The following is a 26,531-nucleotide window of genomic DNA, read 5'->3' as shown; positions in this document are numbered from 1 at the left end:
CTGAGCTCCTTTGGGCCCGGCCTGATCACTGATGTGGAGATCCACCGCCTGGAGGATGACCTCGTTGTGGTTTACAACCAGCTGGGGACCGCGATCAGGGCCCAGCCAGAGTTCACAAAGCGTGAGAAGGAGGTGTTTCTGGAGTATGTCAGGGAGCACCAGTTGGAAAGGCAGCTGACTGCACTCTACAGCCGAATGATGGGCATCTCCGCACTGACAGACCAGCCCACGATACTGGAGGAGCTGGTCCAAAACCGCCAACCCAAACGCTGGGAGATGAGGGAGTTTTGCGTCAAGGTCAGTGAGGTCAAACTGGTCAAACTAAATGGCAGTGAAGGGTGTTGTCTCATTTGGTTGGACAGAGTGGACATAGTCACTGATGAATTAAAATACATTAAATTACATAAAATAGTTCTAACACAAGGCTGGATGAGAGATAGAGATATTCTTTAATGGAAAAATTAGATATGTGAAAACAATACAATAGTTAACTAATTAAAATGATACATATTACAAAATCAGGGATAAATAAAGTATATCGTATTCTATTCTAAAAGAAAAATTTGCACAAAGCAAAGTTGGTTAAAGTGTAGCGTTCTGTTCAATCTGCAATGAAAGTGATTGACATTTTTTTGATTTTTTTAATCAAAATATTATAATGACCAAATATCACTGGAATAGCTTTGTATACAGTAAGTATAAATACAGTATATCTATTCATTCATCCACAATCTGAACTCTGTCAGAGGAAGGTGGGGCCTGACCTTGGGAGGTAGTACTTCTTTAACTTTGGTAGACTTATCAAAAACAAACATCAATGTGCAATGTCAGCTGACACAAAAATGTCACTCTTTCAAGAGTACTTGTTCAGTGATAAAAGGGGACTGGATTCACTGAAGAGACACAACATTTGTGCAGAGTCTCCTCTTTTTTGAGGCAGTTTTTTTTAGCTTTTGGATATTTTTGAAAAACAAAAAAATAAGCAAAGGCTGCTAAGAAAAACTGTCACTGCCTCAGGAATTGATGGCCTCTGACAGCTTTCTACAGCTTTGGTCTATCAAACTTAACAAAACCTGATCCACCAAAAACAAATATAGCAATTCATAGCCAATTTACAGATGATGAATGTGATATTTACAAGGTATATACAGCATATTCAAGGTTAACACACAGTATAGATTAATGTTGATGAAAGCATGTTTTGTTCTAATACAGTTCACCCAACAGGGAATTACAAAAGTTGATACATTTTAATATTTCTGTACTTTGGTAACTATTGCATCAGCATATGTGTGTTCAGCATTCATCTAGTTCCATTAAAGTTCCATTAACATTATAGTGTAGCACAATTATTATGATAACATTATACTGTTGGGCCTCTAGTGAGATAGACACTGACTTATGACTGATTATTAGTTCATGAACATCATGATTACCAGCTGACCATACCAAGTGATCTCTTGAACTGCAGAGAAATGGCAATAAAAAAAAACTCACTCTCTCTTTCTATTGAAATGCTGTACCCCAGGGTTCAATTTGCAGGAGAGCATACAGCAGCAGTGAACATTTTTTGAGCTCTGAATTATTAACCTGAACCCTGACTGATGAAAATTAATTGTTAATGTGGCAACACTTAAACACACTTACAGTATGCCTCTACTGCTGTGTGTGCTACAGGTGAACTTTGTCCTGGGCACAGGGCTCCTCTGCCTCTTCACTCAGGCGTCGTTGGTGGGCCGAGACCAGGCACTGCTCATGAAGATCTGGTCTGACCGTATGGGGTCGCTGTACCGCAAGATGAAGACCACCGGGGGGCGCTGCTCGGGCTACTTCCTGCAGCAGGCCGAGGAGGACATCCGGCGACAGGTGCAGGAGGCCCTGTGTGACGGCAAGCCACCGGAGGAGCAGGCCGAGGGCATCCTCAAGAAGCTGGAGCGCAACTACGACTGGCTGCGCTGGGCCGTGATGGTGCACCCGGCCTCGGGCGCCTGGAAGGAGGACGAGATGGCGGCTGTGGGGGCTGGGGAGGTTCCCCCCCAGGAGACACCCGAAACAGGGGAGGGGGAGGTGGACGCCACCACCACCATCGTGGCACCACCACCCAACAACTTCCTGTCGGTCCGCCCCAGTGGCACTTCGCCGCCGTGCCCGCACGTGGTGGCCTGCTATCGGGACGCGCCGGTCTCCCTGGACAAGGCCCGCATCCACCAGCTGATTGTGGACCTGGAGTGGAAGATCCCCAACCCGCCACCGGAGGTCTACGCCACCCTGGAGGAAGCGCCGGAGAAGGCGCGCCTCTATTTGGCCTCCCGCATGCTCCGCAAGCTGCGCGAGGGGCTGGGAGCCGGCGTGGCCGTCCATGTGGTGCCTGGTAAGATGGAAATGAGGTGCAACTTCCCCCAGGCCTCCTACTACCTGTATGAGTACAAGCACAGGCTGGCCACGGGCACTGTGTGTGTGTTCGGCTGAGGAGAGAAGTGTGTGTGTGTGTGTGAGAGAGTGTGAGTGTGTGTTAGTGTGTGAGATTCGCGTTAAGGTGAGTGGGGTGAGCAGACCTGCGTAGTACAGTAAGTTTAAATGTTTTACGGTTTTGGGGCACTCTAACAAAATAAATAATTAATTTCTTTCTCAATGATTATTTGATGTACCTCAAAAAATACAAATAAAATATTAACTTACTAAAATCTGTGTGGTCATTGAAAATTTAGTTGCTCTTCCTTAACTTTCCTAGATTATGGCATTGATTCAAGTCCATGAGAATCAATAAAAAAAATACATGTTTGGTATATAAAAGAAAGGAACATTTTTGTCTCTTCAGTATTTGCATCACACAAAGCTTGTATTGGTGTTTTCGGCCATCTTCTCCAAATCCTTCCTGACGTCTGGGAATCTCTGCAGCACCTCGTGAAAGCTAGTCACGGACAGAGAGAAGAGCTGGCACACGGTCAAGGCTCGGACTGTAGATAAGCGATTGCCCTGGTTGAGGAGGCACATCTCTGTGAGGGTATACACAGCACAGACAAAGCACGTCAGTGCCTCAGTGAAACACTGACAATCACACTCAAGACACAGCAGTCACTCATTTCAGAGATAATCCTCTAACTTTCATTTGTGTCTGATACAGTCTCATCTCAGTAAACCCTCCTATTTTCAATGAAAATCTCACTGTGTGTGAAATATGGAGGCATATCACATGACTTCCAGAAGTTTGGACAACAAACAATGAAACACAGCAAACTAAAAAAAACTGACCACTCACATGACACACAAAAATGAGAACAATAGCAACACTGAAACAAAATGAGTTTATGGGCCCAGACCACCTGACCTCCGAAGTGGTCTCCATCGCAGAGCTCCTTCTCCAGACTGTCCACCAGGACCTGGCCGTGCTCGATCAGGAACATGCGGTCACCTGGCCCGTTCTGCTGGACGATGACATCGCCCTCCTGGAAGACCTCATGCTGCAGATGAGGCAGGATCGAGGAGATGAAGCTTTTGTCGCAGTTCCGGAATATTGGCACCTTTCTGAGCAGCCCGTCACACATGATGGTCAGAATTTCCTTTCATTAAGAAATGACAGATTTGACAAATTCAGTGTGAATATAAAAGTTTAAATGAAAAAATTATAAAAAAGTGTCAATGTCTTTTTATCAAAGAGTGCAACTTACAGCAAAAAAACAACACACAGAAATTCTAACCATAAAAAAAAAAAAATCATCAGTGAAAAGCATGGCCACACCGTACCTCTTTCAGAGACTCAGACACCCAATTTAATATGTCCTTTTCATCAAACCATTTCCCCCCATAGCGGGCCTGGTAGTAGCTGCTGATGCGAACGCGCAATTCTTTGGGGAGCTTCATAAAGGTCATGTAGTCGTCGAGATGATTCATCTGTGGGAAGATGCACCTGTGAGTAGACCAGCTGCATTCTTCAACACCTGCATCACTCAGCTTTGGATGTTTTTTTTTCCTTCTTTTTCTCTGGATGCTTGCAAACACTTGCAAAACAACTATCTTTTCCCTCCTCCCCAGCTCAGCGGCTTATAGTACGATACCTTGCTCTTGTACGCCTTCGCTGTTATGTCAACGTTGGACATCATAGCCGCAGCGTTAGCCACCAACAATGTATACATCAACGCCCCCGACACCATACTGATAATGACAATCCACATCTCTGTCTCATCTAGGAGAGAAACGCACACCAGTGTAAATTTGAATCAAGTCTTGCAGGACAACAACGAAAGGCAAAAGGCAGCATGCTTAGTTAAAGTGGACGCCTTGCTTGTGGGGCTCTCGGAGGATCCGTAAGAGACGGCAGTCATGTGAGAAAGGGCCCGGAAGATGCCGAAGGAGTATTTCTCAGCCACCGAGGCGTTCTGAGGAAGAGGATACAAGTCAGCACTTTCTTTATATAGAGGTCACATGATATGGTATAGAAAATAAGGTACAATGAGAATATACTGCCATGATCTGAAGGCATCACATATCCTGACAAAGCATATTTTGTTTTCTTTTCTGGTTTTAAATAACCAAGCCGAATTTGGCTTGTGCTATTTGTTACATGAGTTATAGTAAGAGTCAGGGGAAATGCAGGTCACACTATGTGCAACACTGATGAAGCATTAGTAGGTATGCATGATCTTTCTTTTGTTATTTGGAAATAAGTTCATAGAATATTGATCAATAAGCCATTTTTTGGGGCCTTGCATACTTAAGTGTTTCATTCCAGGAACTGGAAACTATAGGATAACTTTTACACTTCCACTCTACACAGTATCCGTATTCGGTTGCCATAGCTACTTATTTAGAACCTTACCATGAGATTCTCTCTCCTCACCCAACAGTCCGCTGGAAAGTCCTCCAGCATGGGCACAAAGTATTGAATGCAGCCGTTCCAGTGGCACAGGAGGAATATGGTCATTAGGAGGGACAGCACTCGGAATAACAGGCGCACCACCTCAAGGTTTGCATTGGACACCTTGGAGAGATGAATAAAGCACATACATGTGTGTGTGTGTATGTGTGTGTGTGTGTGTGGTGTGTGTGTGTGTGTGTGTGGGGGGGGTTGGGGTTGGTTGCTCACTGGAAGGAGACGGCAGCTCTGTCACATAGTTATGATGAAATATTGAAGCTCATATAGTTTATAAACAATGCAAAGTATATTGGTATGCTACAGTAATTTTCAATACGGTATGTTTATTACATTGTAAATACTATACCTATTACAAATTGTAAAACTGCATTTGAAGGCCCAGTGCTTGATGGAGTTTGAGATATAACTCTAGAGATGTGATGTCCAGAGCTTACTCACCTTCTCCACTTCATTGAAGAACCGGACCAGCCTGGATACCCGTAGAAGTCGTACCAGACTCAGTATCCTCACGAACATCAGGATTCGCACCATTCTGCTAGTCTTGGTAGAGTTGGGGTCTGTGCTGTAAGTCAAGTCCTGACAAAGCATACAAGCACAGCCTTGCATTTGAGTGCCTGTCCACACTATCCACACAGCTTATTCGAAGAAAATATTGAGAGGATTGACCCATTACCGCAATGAGCAATATGTAGCCAACTGGGAATGCAGCAATCAAATCAGGTATGAACCAGCTCTTTAAATAACTAATACGAATCTTCTTCAAGTCGAGAACAGCAGCCTGTAAGTGACAAATGCAGTGTAGTGGGTTATTAATCATTCATGAATAGCTTATACAAGATATACTGTTAACCACTACAACCACCACTGCAAAACAACCAACATTTATTATCATTATATTATTATTATTATTATTATTATTATTATTATTATTATTATTATTATTATTATTAACAATAATAATAATAATAATAATAATAATAATAATAATATTAATATCACTATATATCACTATTATCATTTACACATGCAAAAGGGTATGTAAATAAAAGCACTGATTAATTGAGTCACAATAGTGCATTTGGTGTCTTTGGGGAGACACATCAGACAGGCCAACAAAACACAATACATTCAACGGTCATTAAAAGCTGCCAATCAAAGGTTGTGCCACGGGTGTTGACTGAGAGCCTTACACGCTTGTCAGGGTCATTTCAGCCAGGCTTGTAAACACCGCCTGGCTGAAATGAATAGCCTTACCTCACTGTCATCAGTAATGATACCCGTCCTGAAGTTCAGAGCGACGTCAATCAAGAAGAGCGTGTCTGAAAACACATTGAACCCCTCCCAGCCAGCGCCACTCCCACCGTCCAGGAAGGCAATCTCCATGGGGATCCCAACCAGGTTCAGAAAGGTAATAGCCACCATGCACATGATATAATAACTCCTGATGGTGAAGTGGGTACATTAAAACACAATTACTACAAATGCCACTACTGCAAATTTAATACTGTAACTGCTACTTCTACTAGTACTTACAACAGTGCTGAGTTTGTATTACCAAAGCAACTACTTAGTCTAACATTACAATTGCACAACATTTAATATTTCTCAGTGTTTACATTCACTGGGGGTTATATTTCTCCTTCACTCAGCTTTCATCCTCTTCACATTGTTTACGTCCATTGATAATACAATTTCTCTTCATTTAATTGTCTGTCTTACAGACACTTACAATTTCTCTTCATTTAATTGTCTGTCTGGCAAGTTAATAACACGCTGACCCAAAGTCGAAGCAGCCACACAACCACCTCCCTCCATCCACACACAGTGAAGACGACACAGGACAGTGAGTGAGTGAGTGGGCCACTTTACCGTATGGGGCTGAAAGGGTGGATGACGAGTATCCCGCTCTCCTTTTGCTTGGCGCAAGCCTCCTCCACGGCTAACTCACTGCCATACACATACAGTGATTGCCGGTTTTGCTGGGGCAGGAGCAGGTTCTTCCACCCGCCCGCAGTCACTATGGAGCATCTTCTGGTCGGGGTCCTGGGCACCTCCATCTTTTACTCACCTGGCAGCAAACAGCAGCAGCAGCAGAAAAGAAACAGGAACAGCAGCAGCAGCAGCAGCAGATTTAGTCACCTCACTATCCTGAGCATCTTTTTCCACTGAGCTTCCTCTGCCAACTCCCCCCCACCTTTCTTTTCTTCTGTCTCTGTTTTTAGACGGGGTGGGGGGAGGACGCTGGAGGAGCGGAGCGGAGCGGAGAGGAAAGGAAGAGGATGGGAGAGAGAGGCGACTTCCTTTTTTTGTGCCGAGTCTTTCTGCTCTGTTAATACTCAGGGGGGTAATTTTCCATCACACTTCCCAGGGCCCTGTCCCCTCCGAACGGACGCTGAGGGCGGCGGCAGCAGGGGGAGAGAAGGAGAAGGAGAAGGAGAAGGAGGAGGAGGAGGAGAAGGAGGAGGCAGAGATGAGGAGCGGAGCAAGCGAGTGAGTGAGCGAGTGTGCAAGTGCGCGACTCAGACCGAGTCGGCCGGCTGCCAGACTTTCCGTTCTGTCCTTCTTTCTGTCACGCTCATCAACTATTCAGCAAGCCCTCGCTTCACGCACAGATGACTCCGAAACGGCCGGTAGCAGCAGCAGGAGGGGAGGAGACGGGAGGCTCACCTGGCCCCCGCCAGAAACGATGCTCGCTGGCCGGTTTTCAGTATCACAATTATAGTCATCTGAACCAGTCAGCTGGCTCCGGGTCGTGTGCTGCGTGCTGCGTGCACGCTCTGCTGCAGGCCGATGAGGTCTGGGGTAACGGGAATAACTGCTGCATTAATTAATAACGAGAGATTAGGGGTCAATGCTAATGAGAGGCAGGGAAAGAAACAGAGAGAGAATAAGACAGAGAGAGAGAGAGAGAGAGAGAGAGAGAGAGAGAGAGGTTGTCAGGTGAGAAATGAGGGATATGTAGTCTATACCAGAACTGAATGAAACCATATCATATGAACACAAGCATAGGCGTATGATACACTGGGCTACTTCTGCACGGCCGCCAAAAACCAATAGAGTGAAATAAAGGGCGACTTGATAGCAATGAATAATTTATGTTTTCAAAGAATGATACCAGTCGTGTTGCCAGGTTCTGTGGTCATGTGTGCTGTTGAATGTTGCTGCAGTGATGTCAAGAGGGTCACACAGTCACACTGAATACTCAGTTACTATCTGTTCACAATATTAAGTTTTAAAGCTCCTGTAAGTGATGTTTTTTGGCTGGCTTAGCATTATGGCAGCTATTGCCAAAAGAGATGCTCTACTGCAGATACCATTTAAACACAGGCCAACTGCAACGGCCAAGGTTTCCCATCGTGCTCCAGGCACCCTTCCGCAATGAAATGACTCGTCTCCCCCTGCTCAAAGCATGTATGAATTCATTCAAATATTCCCATTTTACTAAAACAGAATCATGTTAAAACAATCAAGCATGCAGCAAAACGAATTTACAGCCGTGAAAGACATGTCAACCAAATGGGCATCAGGAATACTGAGAACCCCTAAACCGTGTGAACCACTCAGGGAAACCAAGGGGGCATCAGGAATACTGAGAACCCCTAAACCGTGTGAACCACTCGGGGAAACCTCCAAACAGACATTCCAAACATTCCTGCCTGCCAAGTATCGTAAGGAGGATTACTTCTGAATCTAAATATGGAAAATGCTATTGGTAAATACTTTTTACAGCAATTTTAACGCAGTTTCACTGGGCCAATACTTCATGTACACTACATTAGGCTGTGAGGTTGTTCATCAGCTTAATGGTGTTTTCCAATGATGACCTAAGGCTCTGTAAATAATTACACTGAAAAAAATGAGTATCAGTCTATGACATTCAATATTCTTTAATTCTATTAGGGTCAACATTTAATAAGGCATAGATGAATTACCTTTGGATACAAAATTCGAAATAGTTCATTACATTAAGCAAACAAAATTCCAAAAAGTTAAAGAAATTCAAGTTCATCAAAAGAAGTTCAGAAAGCTCATCAAAACAACTCAAAAACTCTCAAGACTAAAACTAAGTTTCCATTTATCCGATCCCGTTCATTATTTCATCCAGTTCATTCTCCAAGTCCCAAGGCTGGGTTCTCCTAACTCCTCCTCAGCGTGGTCATTTAAACCTGAAGTGGTGGGATTCTCCACAGTCTCACAACTCTCTGTCTCCGTGCAGGGGTTCTCAGCGTCTAACAAACAAACACAAACACAATCACACACATTCAATTCACAGGTGCTCTGTGAAACTGGTATATATATATAAAAGCAACTTTAGGTGAAAGGAGCTTTATAAAAAAATGCATTACAACCCCAAAATATAAAAAGTTGGGACGTTGTGTAAAATGCAAATAAAACAGAATGTGATAATATACAAGTCTCGTAAACCCATATTTAGCAGCAAAAAGGACATAGCCAACATATCAAATATTGAAAATGAAAATTTGGTCTATTTCATGGAAAATATTATGTTCATTTTGAATGTGCTAGAGTTTTGAGAATGAAATGTTGTCCCATTACTCCCCGATATAGGATTTCAGTTGCTCAACAGTATGGGGTATTCTTAGTCATGTTTTTCATTCCATTATGAACCTAATTTGACAAATCTTTGGACTGCAGACAGGCCATTTTAGCACCTGGACTCTTCCTCTATGGAGAAATACTATTTAAATATGTGCAGAATTCATTTTGGCCTTATTTTCCTGAAATACTCAAGGTCTTCCCTTGAAAAGACTAAGTAAAGTATAAGTATAAGTATAAGTATATAAACTCTTTTGATCCCATGAAGGAAATTTGGTTTCTGCATTTATCCCAATCCGTGAATTAGTGAAACACACTCAGCACACAGTGAACACACAATGAGGTGAAGCACACACTAATTCCGGCGCAGTGAGCGGCCTGCATCAACAGCAGTGCTCGGGGAGCAGTGAGGGTTAGGGCAAGGTTAGGTGCCTTGCTCAAGGGCACTTCAGCCATGCCTAATGGTCGGGGTTCGAACCGGCAACCCTCCGGTTACAAGTCCGAAGCGCTAACCTGTAGGCCACGGCTGTCCCAGGCATTGTCTGAATGGCAGTATATGTTTCTCAAAACCTATAGTGTCATTCCATGTCAATTCAACCAGGACCCACGCACTTAGGTCTCAAAACATTCTGAAACAATTACCAGGTGTACCTATGTTACCCAGGAGACACACTGTAAAATGTATTATGTAAGATCAATACTTTCCAAGATACAGCCAGTTTTACGGGGAGCATACTAGACTGCTGGGGAAAATACTTACTCTCAAGGTCTGCCTGTCTCGCCAATGCTGTGCTCATGATATCCTGGTGGACATCCGGAAAGCATTCCAGCACCTTATTGAAACTGTCCACAGAGAGGGAGAAGAGGTGGCAAGTGGACAAAGCAGTGACCGAGGCCACACGCTTCCCTCTGGTCAACAGGCAGATCTCTGTCAAAAGGAGCGCACCAAACCACCAGAGTAAGAGAGAGACAAGAGGAATGCCACACAAGAAAGAGGAGTCATAACAACACCACTAAACTGTGAGACAAGGACATAGGCTTTGTCAATTTGTGACTTTTAAAGCTCAACTGAAATGAAAAACCCCACCCACCGCCAAAGTAGTTTCCGTCACACAGCTCTATCTTGAAGGTGTCAGTGGCCACAAGGACCTGGCCGTACTCGATGAAGAACATGCGGTCGCCCGGGGCGTTTTGATGCACGATGACATCCCCCTTCAGGAACACCTCGTAGTGTAGCTCCAGCAGGATGGCGTTGATGAAGCTGGAGTCACGGTCCTGGAACATTGGCGTGCGCTCCAGCATACTGGCACACAGGACATTCAGAATCTCCTGCAGCCAATGAGGAGGTAGATAGAAGCAAAACTCTGATCAGTGGACTAGTGGTATTTACTTAAGGAGTATGACATTGTAATGTTTGTAGTTCAAGCGGACTGGACTGGATCAACATGCGTACAGAGCAAATGCTGAGCTATCTTTTTGAGGTTGACTTTCTCAAAATTTCACTACATCTAAGCTCTCACAATATAATGGCCATATTTTTTGTCTTTAACAACCACTACTACTACTACTACATACTACTACTACATAGACAACAACAATAATAATAATAATAATAATAATAATAATAATAATAGAACACAGAAAAAAACAGTAAAAGTTTTCCTGGTACCTCTTTTAAAGATTTGGAGAGCAAACTGAGAATTTCCCTTTCATCAAACCACTTCCCGCCATAGCGCGCTTGGTAGTAGTCATGCATGCGTTTACGTAGATCTCTTGGTAGTTTCCTGTAGGTCATGTAGTCGTCCAGATGATTCAGCTGAAAAACATTTTATGTATGGCATTGCATTCAAGCAGTGTTTCCCCTACAATGTATTCATCAGCGGCGCAGCGGCGCTCTTGGAATTCAAGCGCCACTGCCAAAAAAGTTGCCTAATTAAAAAAAAATAAAGTGAACTTCAGGAACAGCTGCCGTTCGTTCAGGTTTGATGTCAACAAATAACAGTAGTCTAACGTTGAAGGCGCAGTCAGGGATTCCAAAGGAGATCATGCTTGTTTGTGTTTATGTTTAAGTTTATTAGCAGATGCAATTTTGTGCAAAAAAACGTAGCCTACATTATGTTAACCAAGGAACCAAATTAAACACGCCAGCGAGGTAGCTCGTCCCTACCTTCAGTAGCCTATTTCCAGATAAATTCCACGCATTGCTTCGTTTTTGTTTGTGATACAGGCAATGCTTTCAAGCCCTGTGTTGCTAAAATACCTAGGCTGTGAAACTAAGGTCTAGCTAGCCTATTGGTGGGTTTAATTGAATTTGAGTAATAGGATACGCAACCATTTACATCTGGAGATAGTTTGTAATTCCTGTAGAGCTCACCAAAGCTTTTTGAGCATTTATTTTACCAAATGACATGGAAAACATAATTCATTTCATCCACATATTCTTATGCACCATGCATAACAACACTACTAAATTAGCTTAAAACCGTGAGAATCAAGCAAGCCCCACGGGCCGTCACAGCCTTAAAGTGACAGGCACTCAATTCGACTTGCATAGCACCAATACAGTGTAATGACATGAAAGAGAAGTCTATATAGTTTATACAGTGCTGTGCAAAAGTTAATAAAAAAAAAAAATAGGACATCAATTATTTTTGAATGCATCATGTATCATAAATAATTCTAAATAGTAATAGTTTGTACAGTGGCCTACAGTGTACAGTTGTACAGTGGCTAATTACTAATAATGTAAATGAAAAAGGTGAAAGAAAAACATGAATAATCCTGTTCAAGTACTGCAATAATCATGCTTTGTAAATGCTTGTGTTGATGGTTATGTCATAATTTGTAACACTCAATCTGAAAAAATCCACCAGAAGTCACCATTTAAGGAGTCATTTTTTTTTCATTTTCTTTTTTTTTGGGGTTCCGACGATCAACAGCACCGCTGCTGGAAAAATTTCTAGGGGAAACACTGTCAAGTAACATCATGTAGCCTAGATGAACCCAGACGAACCTGTTTCATTCAACACAACCAATGGCTGGGCTGATTTATGCCTCTCCAGGCCCACTCGCAATCTCAAGTGAGATTTGAGAAGCAGTCTGGTTTTAACCAAGCTAAAAATCATGATATTCACACAGAAAGTAGTATGATAAAAGTATATGCGGAAAATATAGCTCTTATGATTGCTGTTGCACAGGCAGAGGGTGAATAAAGATGTTTAATATGGCAAAAAAAATAATTCTGGATCATTGTAAAAAAAAAAACTTAATCCACTACCTTGTTTTTATAGACTTTGGAGGGTGCATCCACATTGGACATCATGGCAGCAGCATTAGCAACCATAATAGCGTACATCAGTGCCCCAGATACCATGCTGGTCATGACAATCCACAGTTCCACCTCATCTAAAACAATAGGAATACATCATGCACATTCAGCCCTGGAAAAAATGAAGAGACCACTGCACATTTTTCTGATGTCATCCTACGGTTGCTGAGTGACATTAAAATGAGTTGACGGTCATATTTAAATTTGCAGTGGCCTCTTAATTTTGAATATAACCGCCAACTCATTTGAAAGTCACTCGGCAACCGTAGGATGAAAAATATGCAGTCTCTGAATTTTTGTAGGGATGAAAAATATATAGTCTCTGATATATATATATATATATATATATATATATATACATAGTAACCTTCTAGCTATGATGCATCATTAACAGTATTTTTAACATTTTGGAAAACAAACTACTGTAGTGCTCTTTGGTGTTTGGTGATGAACCTACTAGTTGGAGGGTTTTCAGAGCCGTAGGATATCCCAATCATGTGAGAAAGGGCTCGAAAGATTCCAAAAGTGTACTTCTCCGTTGACGTAGAATTCTGTAAGATGTAAAAAAAAGAAAATAATGTCTAACATCCATACATACCCAAAATTAAGTTCCTTGCTTTTCGTCCAATAAAATATAGGCAACCAAGCAACAGTGTTTCATTCAAGTAAATATGCCATAGTAACAATTCACCATGAGGTCTTCGTGTTTAACCCAGCAGTCTGGTGGGAAGTTTGCCAGCAAAGGCACAAAATACTGTATGCAACCATTCCAGTGGCACAGAATAAACATCATCATGAATAAACCAATGACTCTTAAGAAGATACGGACACCTTCCAGATTTGCATTAGACATCTGAGAAAAGGAAAGAGAGTAAAACATGAAAAGTTATACCGAAATGATGGGCCCTGTAGATGGAAACAGAGAGAACATCTGAAAGAAAGCACCACACTGTTCCAGATATGTACCTGTTCCAACTCACTGAAGAATCTCACTAGCCGTGACACACGAAGGAGACGAACAAGACTAAGAATTCTTGCAAACATAAGAATCCGCATAATTTTGGCACCTTGCAGTGATTTTGTGTCCTTGTCATTCCAGTGCTCCTAGAAGAGGTTGTATTTTCTGTCACAATTCAACCAATAGTTTGACATTTCAGACATAATTTGAGAATAGTAATGAGTTAATTTACTGCAATGGCAATGATGAAGTCAACAGGGAATGAAGCTATTGCATCTGGAATAAACCAAGTCTTCAAATAATTCTTGGCAATAACCTTTACATCAATGATTGCTATCTGAAAAAGAAGGCCAATAAATTGTTTGTTAATATGCTGTCCACACTGCACAACAATAAGGGGTTTGCACGGACGTCACGTTCTGGCCGGTAACCAGGGTAACCCAGCACGCGCGGCCATGTTGGTGGTACTCAGTGAATGAAGTACAATGGAGTATTATGCACTTTGGATATCTTATGTGATTGTAGCCGTGTGTAAACAACAGAAAAGCTCATCAAAATGCATCTAAGATACAAAGGCATATAGGGCAGGACTTGGACCACAAAAAAGGTGCGATATTTCGAGAAATTACGGTTTATTGGCGGTGCAGATGGTTGAGGGAGCGCCTCCTTTCCTCTGATAACTTCTCGCATTATTCTCATGGACGGATTATGAACTTTCGGGCCCCTGGGCCCAGATGTATTAAGGGCCCCCCACTAATTGTTGCATATGTGGGAGGGGGGGTTTGGGGGTCCTCTCCCAGAAATGTTTTAATTTGTTTGATGTGATTTCCTATATTCTGGTGCATTTTGGGGATGGTCAATACTTTAATTCAATCAGATTAATAGCCTACATCCTGATTTGTTGATATTGAGGCAGTGATTCCATGCAAAGGCTTGGGCTTCAGGGCCCCCTGACCCCTTGGGCCTGGGCCCGGTAGGCCCGTGCAGTAATCCATCCCTGATTATTCTCCCTGGATTTTAATAACTTTTGGAAGTCGATAATACTCCAGATGTTTTTCTCGGTCTGACCTATTGGTACAACCTAAAACAGGCACTAATTAGACATTTTTATTGATGACGTTCGGAATATACTTCAGTGCCTATGCTTTCTTAACCTCCTGGGAACCAAGAAAAAAAAGTGTCCAACAATTTCTTTTTTTTTTTTTGATTTCCTTTCTATTTAGGATTAAAAAAAACATCTTACAAATTTTTTTTTTTTTTTTTTAAATTTTATAGCATGTCCCCTGTGGTGGACAAAAGGACCGTTTTACTATGAAAAGGTAGCCATGAAAATAGACAAAAATGGACAAATTATGCTTTTAGTGGTATTAAATTAAGGGTAAACTTAACCAAATATAAGGGAAAATGTTATTTATCCTTCTAGACTACTTTATTTGCCTTTTTGGACAGTTGTATTTCTTTTTTCTGGATTGTTCATTTCATTTTCATGTTTTTCTTTCATCTGCGATAATTCATTTTTTAGTCTTACTCTTCCTCGCTATCTTCTTGAGGCACAGGTTCATAGTCCTCATCTCTGTTTCACTCACTCATCACCTGAGAGCTCCAAATCTGACCCCCCTCATTCATCCTATACAAATGATCTCCTAAATTTCCCAAAAAATCTAAATATTTTGGTCCTGGTGTCCATTATAATGGACATTCATAAAGTCACTATTATTTCAAAATGTAAATAACTTAACTTCTTTCAAAATTAATCATATGATTCCTGACATTTTCATTAACAAGACCATATTGCCAGCATAATGAATGCTTAATAAGAAGACACTATTTGACTTATCTCTCCTCCTTCCATAAAATGTGCTTGTTTTGATGTCAACCATTTTTGAGAACCAGGAAGAGGAGGTTCCCAGCAACCCAGCCAATCACATGATATATCATTAGAAAGCCCAGGATGTCCTCTTTAAAACACCACAGGAATTGATAGAATAGCTCAAAGGGGTAAAGGGGTATGCTTCTAGAACGTATGTCCACTACAGAGGACATAGGTCTATGGATTGGTTCTCAGGAGGTTATGGTGCGAGTACGCCAATACGGCGACGTCCGATCTGATGACACGCCGTGCAAACCCCTTATATGTGAAGAAAATGCTGTTAAACAAAAGTGCAACTATTTGTCCTAAATAAGATGCCTTGAGTTGTTTCTTTAGCTGACAATAGGGATAGTGGATAAAATTGGGTAACAATTTCCTAGTGAAAGTATACAAAGGTACACAAACGTATACTTCCACATTTTACTAAACCATAACAATAAAATATAAGTCATACCATTCATACCTCATTGCTATCTGAGAGAATACCCATTCTAAAGTTCAGGTAAATATCCAGAAGAAACAATAAGTCCGAAAACACATTGAACAATTTCCAGAGTGTCCGAGCTGCTCCGACAACCTCCTCAGAATAGGCTATTTCCATTGGAATTGACAAAAGGTTTAAAAAAGTCAATATGACCATGACCAGGACATAATTGTGCCTGCAATGTAGATACAAAGTAATCACTACATGTTATGTTGTTTTATGGACACTGCTTATCTTGAAAAAGGTTAGGTAAATTGAAGACTTAATGTACAGCCCTGGGTAGTCCTGTTTAGATTGAATTTGAGTTAACGTTAACGTTAGTTAATGTTGGCTAACTTGTTTTTGTCATGCTAACTTAAAAATACTTCATATTTTGTATGATATTTCAGAAGTTGCAAGATGATTAAATATTTATTATTTCTTTTTTCAATGCCGTGTCTATCTAGTTAATAATTATCTAGTAGATAATGTTAGATCGATTTCTTCAGAAAACATAAAGCTAACTTCTATACTAGCATCAAACAGTTAGATCAAAGATTGTTAATCTTTGGTTAGATGCTAACGTTAATGTTAATTTGAACTCACCTTATTGAACTAAGGGGATGTATTACAAATACCCCTGCTTGCCTTTGACGATCACATTCCGCATTAAAGGCAATTTCGCTTCCAAAAATGTATGAAGACTGTTTGTTGAACTTTGGAAGAAACAGTTCAAACAGATGAGATTTGACGCGACCACATCTGCTGTAAGGTTTATCTTCAATTTCAACTTCAATGTCGTTGCCAGCATTTTCCATTGTATCGTTAGCACGTCGGTGAGAGACCGTTGAACTCTGTTTTTCATCAGTTTTCATCACAAAGTTTGTGATAAAAAAGCGATGACAGGTAAGGGATTATTCAGCTTTGAAAGCTTTACAAACAAATTTTGCCACCACTGTTTCACTGACTTCAGCTAGATGTAGAAGCTAATGTTAATGGTGTTAACATGTTTAGCATCTGTATGTTCCAGTTGGCTAGGGACCTGTGGACCAAAGGAGGGCTCTAGAATCTTGTCCCTCACGCTCACCAGAGTTTCTGTTGCTTCAAACCCATGAGCCACAGGCCCAAAAAGGGGCGTGTCACTACCACTTGGGGGGGAATCAAAATCATAATGAGTCAAAATATGAATGCCAACATCAAACACCACATATCCATCAGTAATAATAAGGTTTGGATTATTTTCTGGGCTCTTATGAGTGTTTTAACAAAAAAAGCCAATAGGCGGAATTTCCTTTTTTTCAAATCAGAGGTCAACTTTGAAGGCTGCCGTACAGCCACAAAGGCTAAATGCTATAAACTTAACCTCGGATTTTTTTTATAAACTAACCCTGTTGTCTCAATGATAATAACATCTCATTTCAGACTATATTTCAAAGTTTGACGTTCATTTGGATTATTAATATAACATCGTATTTTGTCATTTTTGGCAAAGACATGCATTCCGTTAGGGATATTGAACATATTTAGCATTCTCTAACCATCGTGATTTTGAATTGGTGCAGTTTTCAGCACAAAAACTCTTATTCTTTTGCTCTTTTGCTGTTCTATGGTGCTTTCTGCCTCTTGGTTGCGCACGCATGTTTCGTGACGTTCCATAGAAATCCATGGATGTAGCTTTCAGAAAAATATAGTGAGAATTTGCCCCCCCAAGTGGTAGTGGCTCATGGACTAATAGTTCAAAACCCATATGACACCAGTCAACATCTTTACAAGCCTCCAACTACTCCTCCTCCTTACCTCTACCACCTATCTATTATTGTTTACTTATTAATGTTTGGGTGTTATTGTTATTATGATATGCTAATAATTCTTCTGACAGCTGTTGCAAAGCAGCATCATAGGAAGTCAGACGTGTGTCAACGATTCCTGAGACACTGAAAGGCTGCAAGACAGGGTCATGGTTAGGCCTGCTAGGCCTACTTGAGTGGGCTGGTAGAAATTTTGGGTGGGCAACATAGCAAAACGGTCAAATTGGATCAAAATGGACATACGGTAACACAAAACACAAACACAGAAAAATCGATACTACCTAGCTTGAGTTGCTACAGCCAACAACCAGGGATAGGCAGTATTTCTGATACATGTATTTCATCATCACAACATCACCATGAAGGAATTGTGGCAGATTGAGTTCATGTTCAGAAGAGAAATTAGGTAAAAAAGTAACTTTCTCAGTAATGCCTTATAAACAAAAAAGGACCATCCATTTTGGTCAAGTTTACAGTTAAGTGATTAAGTGATTTCAGTGTGGAAGGGGCTGCATATGGGTCATTATTCAATTAGGGGAACTTTTATGTCCCCAGGTTATAAATTCATGTTAGAAATACTATATTACAAAATAAATAATTTAGTTATTTCAAATAATGTTTATTGCACCACCAAAAAAAGTAATACACTAAAATCTTTATTATTTATATTTTTAAAACTGTTTTTAACACCAATATTTGGCTACTTAGGCCTTGTCCCCAACCCAGACTTTCAAACTTTTCTGTTCTTAAAATGTGATTAAATGTTATCATTTCATTAAAAAATCACAACATATGTTTAAATAGTAACTTAAAAATGCATTTTATGCATTATTTTGGTTCACATCTATACAATTTGTGAATATTTTTAACAATTTAGTATTGTCCCCCAACAATACCGTCATTACCACGACAGTCTATGATTACTACTAGGATTTTTTTAGGATAAGACTTGTTTGTGCTGTAACCATGGAAATTAATAGTGACAGGGAAGCACATGTCAGCCATGAGAGAAGAGTGATATCTGATGTCTGAAAAAGTAAGTAATTTAATCATGTGTTCCTTCTGATCATGGAGTAGACTTATTCAGCGTCATTACCATAAATGCTGTTGCAGCAATATTTTTATGAAAAAAATGAAATATTCACATTATTTATGTGTATTTAAAGTTCATGTTGTACTAGCTGATGAATGATGTTAGCAAATCCATGACCTAGCATCTTTTTTCCTGAAATAAGATGAAAAATGTCATTACCGCAACCGTCATTACCAACACAAAACTTGTCGTGATGGTGATGGCGGTAATTTTGAAGGTACAAGGAAGTTTATTGTCACATGCATATAGTTACTGGAAGTAAGAAATGCAGTGAAATTATGTCTGGTGTCAGCCTATTTGTGCATTAATGGGGGGGGGGGGGGTAAAAGTGCAGTAGAAGAGGGGTTTAGTAGATTAAGTGGCAAGGGCTGCATAAAAAAAGGTGGGGGGAGGATTGGGATTGGGTGGGGGCACCAACAAGGAGCACCCGAGCAACAGGGGCAAGGAAAAACTCCCTTACCAAGGAAGAAACCTTGGGCAGATCCACGGCTCAAGGGGCTAACCCAACTGCCAGGGGTCTTGGTGTGTGTGTTGGGGGATGACAGGGAGATGGGATAGTGTGCTGTGTATGTGGGGAGAGGGCAGTGTGCAATATGTGTGTTGGAGAAGCTTCCTCCATGAGACAATGTGCTGTGTATTGGGGCAGTGTGCTGTAAGTATGTTGGGGATGTGTGTTGAGAAGCTTCCTGATGAAATAATGTGCTGTGTATGTAGGGGGCAGGGACTTACTATTGCAAGCAGAGTACTGTATGTAATGTATGTGAGTGATGACAGTGAAGATGTGTGTGTGGGGATGAGGGGAGTGGAGCAGTGACTGTGTGTGTGTGTGTGTGTAGTGTGTAGGTGGGTAGGTGGGGGCAGTGTGCTGTAAGCATGTAGAGGATGTGTGTTGGAGAAGATCCTGAAGACAATGTGCTGTGTATGTGGGGGCAGTGTGCAGCAAGTATGTAGAGGAGGCTTACTGTAGCAAGCAGTGTGCTGTATGTATGTGAAGTGATGACAGTGATGATGTAAGTGTGTGTGGGGGGGGTCAGGGACTTACTATTGCAAGCAGAGTACTGTATGTAATGTATTGACATTAGGTAATGACAAGTTTTCTGTTTCACCATCTATATTTTATCATCTGTTTAGAAATTAAGCCAAAGAAGCCTAATGGTGTGATGTTGCAATGAAACTCAAGTGAGATACCTTACTTCCTAAAACTAATTTACCCTATTTTTTTCAACCAGCATGACTCCCAAGACATTAGCAGAAAGGTCTAGAGAATACAGGGGGAAAGTATAGGAAGACCTCTTTTTTCTGTCAGTCAAGGAACAATAATAAATGCTAGACCTACAAATATTTTATGCAAATATTTAACCTTATACTGACTTAACCTTAACTTTTACAGATGTCCACTCTAGCACGCATTTAACATTGGAAGTATACCTAAGAATTGTCAATGACCAGTTGCCATGAAACATTTATTTGTATCTTACTAGGGATGCAGATTAAACAACAAAAAGAAAAAAAGCATAAATAATCGATATTTCAAGGAGGTTTCATTTTAGGCCTGAAATATGCATTGTTAAACCATGCCATCTTTTTCCTACCGGTAATAATCTCAATATAGTTATGGTCTGTATTTTCATATTTTCTGCTGTTTTATGCCATTGTTTCATGTGATTCTCTAGAATTTTTTTTAGAGGTTTCTGGTTTAGTTTAGTCCCTATTTTTGTCTATTCAAACATTCCCATTTTTTCATTGCTTGTCATTACAAAAAACACTATGTCATTACCAAAACAGCATGTCATTACCGCCACGTTACTTAATTTACAGTAAAAATACTTTAAAAATAGCTTTATCGTCAATATTGAGCTGCTACATGAAAAGCTTAATGAAATACTTATCCACATATTCAAAGAAAAAATATCTAAAACTACTTTTCCAGAAATTAAACAAAAGTGTACTTTGTTGAACACAGAAAATCACATGTTGATGGTGAGAATATCAAAATATATGTAATTTGCTGAATGTGAGCATTTTGAATTTATACTTATTGTTGATGGTTAACAATGTTTACAACATGAATGAGTTTAAATTATCTCCTTGTTAGATCATTTTATTTAATTTTCAAGTTTTTGATGTTGTGATGGGAATGACATTTTGTAATGCCAGTTGGCAAATAAATATAAATTATTTTAAATATATTTAAACTCGGTTGTGGCCAGCATTATACCTTCATATTAAAGTATGTAAGCATTGTCTTGGCATAATTTAAACCAAATTTTTCCTGATTTTATAATTTAAAATTTGAGATGGCAAAATTGCCCCCAATTGAAGAATCACCCGTATACACAATAGTCTAGGACTTTTGGTGATGTGATCTCATAAAAGTGCAAAACAATGAATGCAGCCTCTGATTGGTGCTAACTTGTCATTTTGCCAGAGTTGTTGTGATCAGATTATTGAGACTCAAGTAGATGATAGAGTACAAGATGAGTAATGTATAGGTTGCTCACACACACACACCCCAATCTCATCCAATTTGAACGCATGGAACCAGGTTGCCCTGCAAAAAGTTGCCCCATGACATGTATCACCTAAAGTAACACGATGAAAATTTAATTTAATTCATAATTTGTCCAGACTTGTTGTGATCTATTGAGATTCAGGAGGATGATCCAGTGCAAGATGAGTAACTTGTAGGTTGCTCACACACACAATACACTCCCTCATACCAACCTCAAGTTTCTTTAGAACTTTAATAATCAGTTTCTTGAGAACTTTAATCATCCAATCGGAACACATGGAACCGGTTATGTGGTTGCCCTGCAACATTGCTCAATCTGGGCATGCATTGACGATGTAGGAGACTTGTCTCCACTTTGTATCGCTTGACGAGTTCAGTTGTGACTTTTTGAGTGCATCTCTGATACAGTATTTAGGAGATGTAACATGGAGGTCAGCATATTGATCTGTTGACTGTTTGCAGCTTATGGCATGTCTCATAGGCAGAGAAGAGCTGTTGCTCTGAAATATTGTCCATTTAATCAACAGTCAGTGTAGGCCTACTGATGAATAAATAGATGAAGGTTTGCAAAGTGATATATCATGCTCTTTTTAAAAAGTATGTTTAGTACTTTCAAAATACATATTCAGTATTTTGTTTTCATGGCTAGTACTTTGTAGTTTATTACTTAAGATTGTGGTATTTTAGATTTTATTTTAAAATACATAATTTTGATGTATTTTTGCCCATCCCTGCCAACAGCTAGAGTAGGCAGCTACCGTGGTACACTATGGGGGCATATTTAAAATTATGCCCTCCATAGTATATAGTACTGTAGCTGTCTGGCTGTTTAAGCTGTTGGCTGCAGCAACTCTAGCACTGATTGTTTTTAGGGGCGTTTTCTCATACCAACAACAGCACTCAGTGACTTTGAGAAACAGAGATCCATGTAAAAAATGGCCTTTTCCATTAAGGCATCAGGGGGGGCGGTTACCTAACACACATAGGCCTACATAAGCCTAGGCTACTGCACAGCTATGTACCAGCTAGCTACCATTACACTCAACATTAACTCATCTACATCCAAACTGAGTTTGAGACTGCACACTGCACAGATGCACAGTTGGAAAAAAAAACCTTTGACTTCTTGACTGTTTGGGTGGGCAAGACACAATGCTTGGCAGGGCTTAACCCACCCTGGCCCATGCCTATAGAGCCGGCCCTGCTGTACAAAACTGGGTGGGCATGTAGCCCCACAAGGATGACATAGAACCATTGATTTTCGTTTTGGTCCATCGCCCACCAACTGACCCCCCAAAAGGAGAGTAGGGCAGACACTGTTTTCTGTGAATATCTCGACAACCGTACGGTTATGCCTCACCTGGATTACGTCACACCTGAATTGGGGACTTCTCAGTTGAAGTAGGAGCTTTGCGAGAGCTCCTAGGAGAACGTTTTGACGTCACTCGATATAGTGAAAGATAAAAATACACTTGTGCATGCACAAATAAGTCACTTCCTTGTTTCTTTATGTTATACTCATAAGCACAGGTGATTGTGATATGGAACATTACTTCCCAGAATTCCTTTGAATAACTATATGATGTTATCCTTCTGGCTAGATAGCCTATGAACATTAGCAACATAGGCAATGAACGCACAACATATCTGATTATTGAAAGGATTATTTAACTTTAAAATGCCAACTCACTCCTTAAATTGTATGTCATAACTTACAGAGCTGCCAACTCTCACACGTTGAGAGTGAGATTCATTCATTTGATTGGCTCCATCATGTGCTCCTACACCAATCGAATGCGTGACTCATGTTGGACATATTGTGTGGGGGGTCATCCCTATGTTCCCCAGGTCCTATGTTCCGCTCGAGGTTAGGGTTATGGTTAGGGTTTTAAAAAAGGGTCCTATGTTCCCCGGTCTCATACAAAGCGGGGAACATAGGACCCAGGGAACATAGGTACGCTCCCCTTCCTTCATTTTTCCAGATCTTTCTACACTGATCACAGCTAAAGTAGCCAGAGCGGTTTCTATGGCTCTGAAAGTAACCACCAGTTAGTCTAACACAGCTGTAGTAGGGGTCAAGGGGTCACAACAAGGTATCACCCTTGGAAACGGTGGGGCTTTCTGGAGAAGAAAATAAGTAGTCAAGAAGCCCATAACAATTTTATTTTAAGGAATGAGAATTCAACAATATAAGATACCAAGATTGAAATTTGAGCTTTATCACCTCATCAGCACCACGCTATTAGAAAATTCTGCTTGTTTTCAGTTGCTATGTGCAGGTTGACCAGCAGGTGCTGCTATTGTGGCTTGGTGCCGTAGACTGTAAATGATCATTGCAAGGCAAGTAGCTAATAGTGGTGTGCGATACTGTAAAATTTGGTTTCGATCCGATACCAATTAAATATAGGGCCAGTATTGCCGATACCAATACCAATACTGATATTTGTAACTAAAAGCCGTTTATACTTTTATGTATGGGCCGAACAGTGTGTCATGATTTATGACGTGAATAAAACATCAATATGCTAAACTTGAATACATTTCCATGACCACTAATGATTTTATGATTTCCACTGTTAATAATTGACAAATATTTCAGCAACAAAACATTGCAAAGCAGGCATGCAATTATGTGAAAGGAATGGTGTTTGCATGACTGTAGGCTAGCCCTTGGTGAAACAGGAACAATGCATTTTGAATAAATTGAGAGATATTGGAAGTGAACAGAAATTAAAGTATCGATCCCATCACGCTGGTATGGATCCGATACCAATACCAATGTTGGTATCGATACCGATATTTGGATCGATATGCCCACCCCTAGCAGCTAATAGAGAAGTTTTAATATTGGCTGGTTACCTATCCAAAGCAAGGTATTCTGTAAGACTTGGAAAGTGACCCATGAGGTCTGTATGCTGGACAAGAGAACATTTATTTAATTAATTAATTATAGTCCTAAAAAGGATAAAACGCCATGTGAGGCATGTGACTTTCTTTTTCACTACAAGGCCTAACCACATTATTTATTCCAACCATTCATTGAATCCAACCATTCAGCTGATTCTTATTAGCTCAATTCCTCAGCCACGTAGATGAGCTAATTAATGAGTGAAATCACCTGTTACAGTGGGACTTCTACTTTCTGAAGCTGTTCCCCATCCCTGCTCGTTGTCGCGACTAAAATCTACATTACCCAGCATTCATTTGTCATGGATTATGTCAGACCAGACATGTTTCATGTTGTGCAAGGAAGGACACACATGGTTAGAGGGCTGTAGTTCATCAGGATTTGTCTGAGTACACGATATCACCAGCTTTTCAAGATTTCAGCAGTTGTTTCTAAACCGAGTAAGTTCATGCAATACAATTCTTTGTTGGAAGTCGGTGTACTTGATCCATGTTTTGTATTTTGCTATAAGACCAATTTACGTCCTATAACGTTATAGCTAGCTTTAATGCTAACGTTAGCACATACAACTCACTACGTCAATGGCTTTAACGGCAAGTTGGGTAGTTGGTTTGGGAATATTGCATAACGATACAGCCTCTTACATGTTATTAGTTACAAGGTTTATGAAGGCTTACTGTCCAGTTAAGTTAGCGTTACCCAGCTAACGTTAACGTATAGTTAACATGCGGAAGCGATGCACGAAAATGCTTTTAATGTACAACTAGCCGATAGTTTGCGTCATTGTGCTGTTCCTGTTCTGTTATCTATGTTCAGTGCATCCAATTCGTGTATTTCAATTTCTGCAGTTTGCCCTCGTCTCGATATGTCGTCCATCTCTGCCGCTAGCGTTACCGAACCATCAGCTGCCATTGAGGGAGCGGAAAAGAAACCACTGAAACCATGCTGTGCGTGTCCAGAGACCAAAAAAGAAAGGGATGCATGGTAAGGATCTCAAATTGACAAAAGGCAAAGCTCAACAGATCATACTGAATAAGGATTGCCTTTTAGCATCATGGGGCAGAGTTGTTTGCGGTGTTGAATTAACTATATCTGTTGATTTATTTCAGCATCATTGAGAAGGGAGAAGAAAGTTGCACAGGCCTCATCGAAGCTCACAAGGAATGCATGAGGGCGCTTGGATTCAAGATTTGATTACTTCAGGACTTGAGACAGGTGAGTTGGAAGTTCCTACTCGGTTGTCCCTAATGCGGCCACCCAGTTGCCACCAAATTGGTATTCGTGATCATGAGGGGATGCTGAAATAATTTGATGGATATTTATTTGTATATATATATATATATATATATATATTTTTTAATCTGATCTGGTGCTATCCACGCAGATGAGCTAATTTGTAAGGATGATGCATGTGTGCGGTTTGACACAATAGAGTACCGAAGTGGGTGGGGTTAAATGGCGACACTTGCAGAACGTGCTTTGCTGAGCTGTCAATGGAACGTGCAGCTGCAAACTCTACCCTGTGATATTATTGTAACTTTTAAATCCGCAGTAGTCATGTTCGTTCATTTTAAAACAAGATGAACTGTACAGTTTGATGCAGATGGTCATGTGGTTTGAAAATGCTTATTTGGTCACCTGTTTTTCCTTTTTTTCCCCCTTCTCTTTCCAGTGTGTATTGGATGGTGTGCTGCTTGGAGTAGAACCAGGGATATTCCTCTAGGCTTTATTTATGTTCCCTTTGAGGGAAGATTGCTGAACCGTGAACGTTTGTCTTAATGCTCTGAAATTGTGAATATGTTTTTGAACAAATGTGAAATAAACAATCCTATGCAAGATTGTTTGTGTTTTTCCTCTGTTAGATGTGTTTGCTGTGTCTTCCAACACAGGCCACTTTTCTGTTGGGAATTTCACATCACAAGCAAAGGTTGTTGTATAATATGCCATACATTTTATTACTTGGATTCAGAAGGCCAAAGCTTGAAGTAAGAGGGACAAACAACTTCCTGGTCAATGTAATACTTCCTGGGTCAAAGGAGTTTTTTTCCAGTTACTCTTTCCTGGGTGGGATGATGACAGCTGCACCTCCTGAGTTATGTGCTCATGCCGAAAATAGGCTGAGCACAACTAGCCGACACTTAACTTTTATCAGAGTTCTTTT

General features: G+C 40.6%; 3 protein-coding genes across 3 annotated transcripts; 1 reads left to right on the top strand and 2 right to left on the bottom strand.

Annotated features, from left to right (window-relative positions):
• Nucleotides 1–598: 598 nt before the first annotated feature.
• LOC125292371 (potassium/sodium hyperpolarization-activated cyclic nucleotide-gated channel 1-like) lies at nucleotides 599–7,007 on the bottom strand. The gene is made up of 10 exons (XM_048239617.1): nucleotides 6,743–7,007; nucleotides 6,128–6,314; nucleotides 5,547–5,651; nucleotides 5,312–5,449; nucleotides 4,817–4,978; nucleotides 4,283–4,376; nucleotides 4,056–4,183; nucleotides 3,745–3,891; nucleotides 3,329–3,560; nucleotides 599–2,996 (listed from the first exon to the last, which is right to left on the bottom strand). Exons 1-10 carry the CDS (start codon nucleotides 6,928–6,930, stop codon nucleotides 2,827–2,829), a joined length of 1,551 nt encoding a protein of 516 aa, XP_048095574.1. The 5' UTR covers nucleotides 6,931–7,007; the 3' UTR covers nucleotides 599–2,826.
• Nucleotides 7,008–8,744: 1,737 nt separating this feature from the next.
• Nucleotides 8,745–17,116, bottom strand: LOC125292443 (potassium/sodium hyperpolarization-activated cyclic nucleotide-gated channel 1-like). Its single transcript, XM_048239724.1, has 11 exons — nucleotides 16,656–17,116; nucleotides 16,050–16,245; nucleotides 13,949–14,053; nucleotides 13,725–13,862; nucleotides 13,450–13,611; nucleotides 13,216–13,309; nucleotides 12,708–12,835; nucleotides 11,100–11,246; nucleotides 10,522–10,759; nucleotides 10,191–10,358; nucleotides 8,745–9,102 (listed from the first exon to the last, which is right to left on the bottom strand). Exons 1-11 carry the CDS (start codon nucleotides 16,922–16,924, stop codon nucleotides 8,966–8,968), a joined length of 1,782 nt encoding a protein of 593 aa, XP_048095681.1. The 5' UTR covers nucleotides 16,925–17,116; the 3' UTR covers nucleotides 8,745–8,965.
• Nucleotides 17,117–24,647: 7,531 nt separating this feature from the next.
• Nucleotides 24,648–26,208, top strand: LOC125292418 (cytochrome c oxidase copper chaperone). The gene is made up of 4 exons (XM_048239690.1): nucleotides 24,648–24,810; nucleotides 25,219–25,354; nucleotides 25,480–25,585; nucleotides 26,043–26,208. The coding sequence occupies exons 2-3, from the start codon at nucleotides 25,236–25,238 to the stop codon at nucleotides 25,562–25,564; spliced, it is 204 nt and encodes a 67-aa protein (XP_048095647.1). The 5' UTR covers nucleotides 24,648–24,810; nucleotides 25,219–25,235; the 3' UTR covers nucleotides 25,565–25,585; nucleotides 26,043–26,208.
• The last annotated feature ends 323 nt before the right edge of the window (nucleotides 26,209–26,531 follow it).

The sequence above is a fragment of the Alosa alosa genome, chromosome 3 (assembly GCF_017589495.1).
Source record: "Alosa alosa isolate M-15738 ecotype Scorff River chromosome 3, AALO_Geno_1.1, whole genome shotgun sequence".
Classification (NCBI taxonomy): Eukaryota; Metazoa; Chordata; class Actinopteri; order Clupeiformes; family Clupeidae; genus Alosa; species Alosa alosa.
The sequence above is the reverse complement of the archived record's forward strand: the minus strand, read 5'-3'. Positions and strand labels throughout refer to the sequence as shown.

What these genes read in the sequence shown, in the direction of transcription:
- LOC125292418 (XM_048239690.1), top strand. Translation starts at nt 25,236, where the DNA reads ATGTCGTCCATCTCTGCCGCTAGCGTTACCGAACCATCAGCTGCCATT. An exon ending in AAAAAAGAAAGGGATGCATG is followed by an intron (nt 25,355 to 25,479) that starts GTAAGGATCTCA and finishes GATTTATTTCAG; the next exon opens with CATCATTGAGAAGGGAGAAG.
- LOC125292443 (XM_048239724.1), bottom strand. Translation starts at nt 16,924, where the DNA reads ATGAAAACTGATGAAAAACAGAGTTCAACGGTCTCTCACCGACGTGCT. An exon ending in TTCTCTCAGATAGCAATGAG is followed by an intron (nt 14,054 to 16,049) that starts GTATGAATGGTA and finishes CTTCTTTTTCAG; the next exon opens with ATAGCAATCATTGATGTAAA. An exon ending in GAGACAGGCAGACCTTGAGA is followed by an intron (nt 9,103 to 10,190) that starts GTAAGTATTTTC and finishes TTTGTTTGTTAG; the next exon opens with ACGCTGAGAACCCCTGCACG.
- LOC125292371 (XM_048239617.1), bottom strand. Translation starts at nt 6,930, where the DNA reads ATGGAGGTGCCCAGGACCCCGACCAGAAGATGCTCCATAGTGACTGCG. An exon ending in TCATTACTGATGACAGTGAG is followed by an intron (nt 5,652 to 6,127) that starts GTAAGGCTATTC and finishes TGTCACTTACAG; the next exon opens with GCTGCTGTTCTCGACTTGAA. An exon ending in GCTACATATTGCTCATTGCG is followed by an intron (nt 5,450 to 5,546) that starts GTAATGGGTCAA and finishes ATGCTTTGTCAG; the next exon opens with GACTTGACTTACAGCACAGA.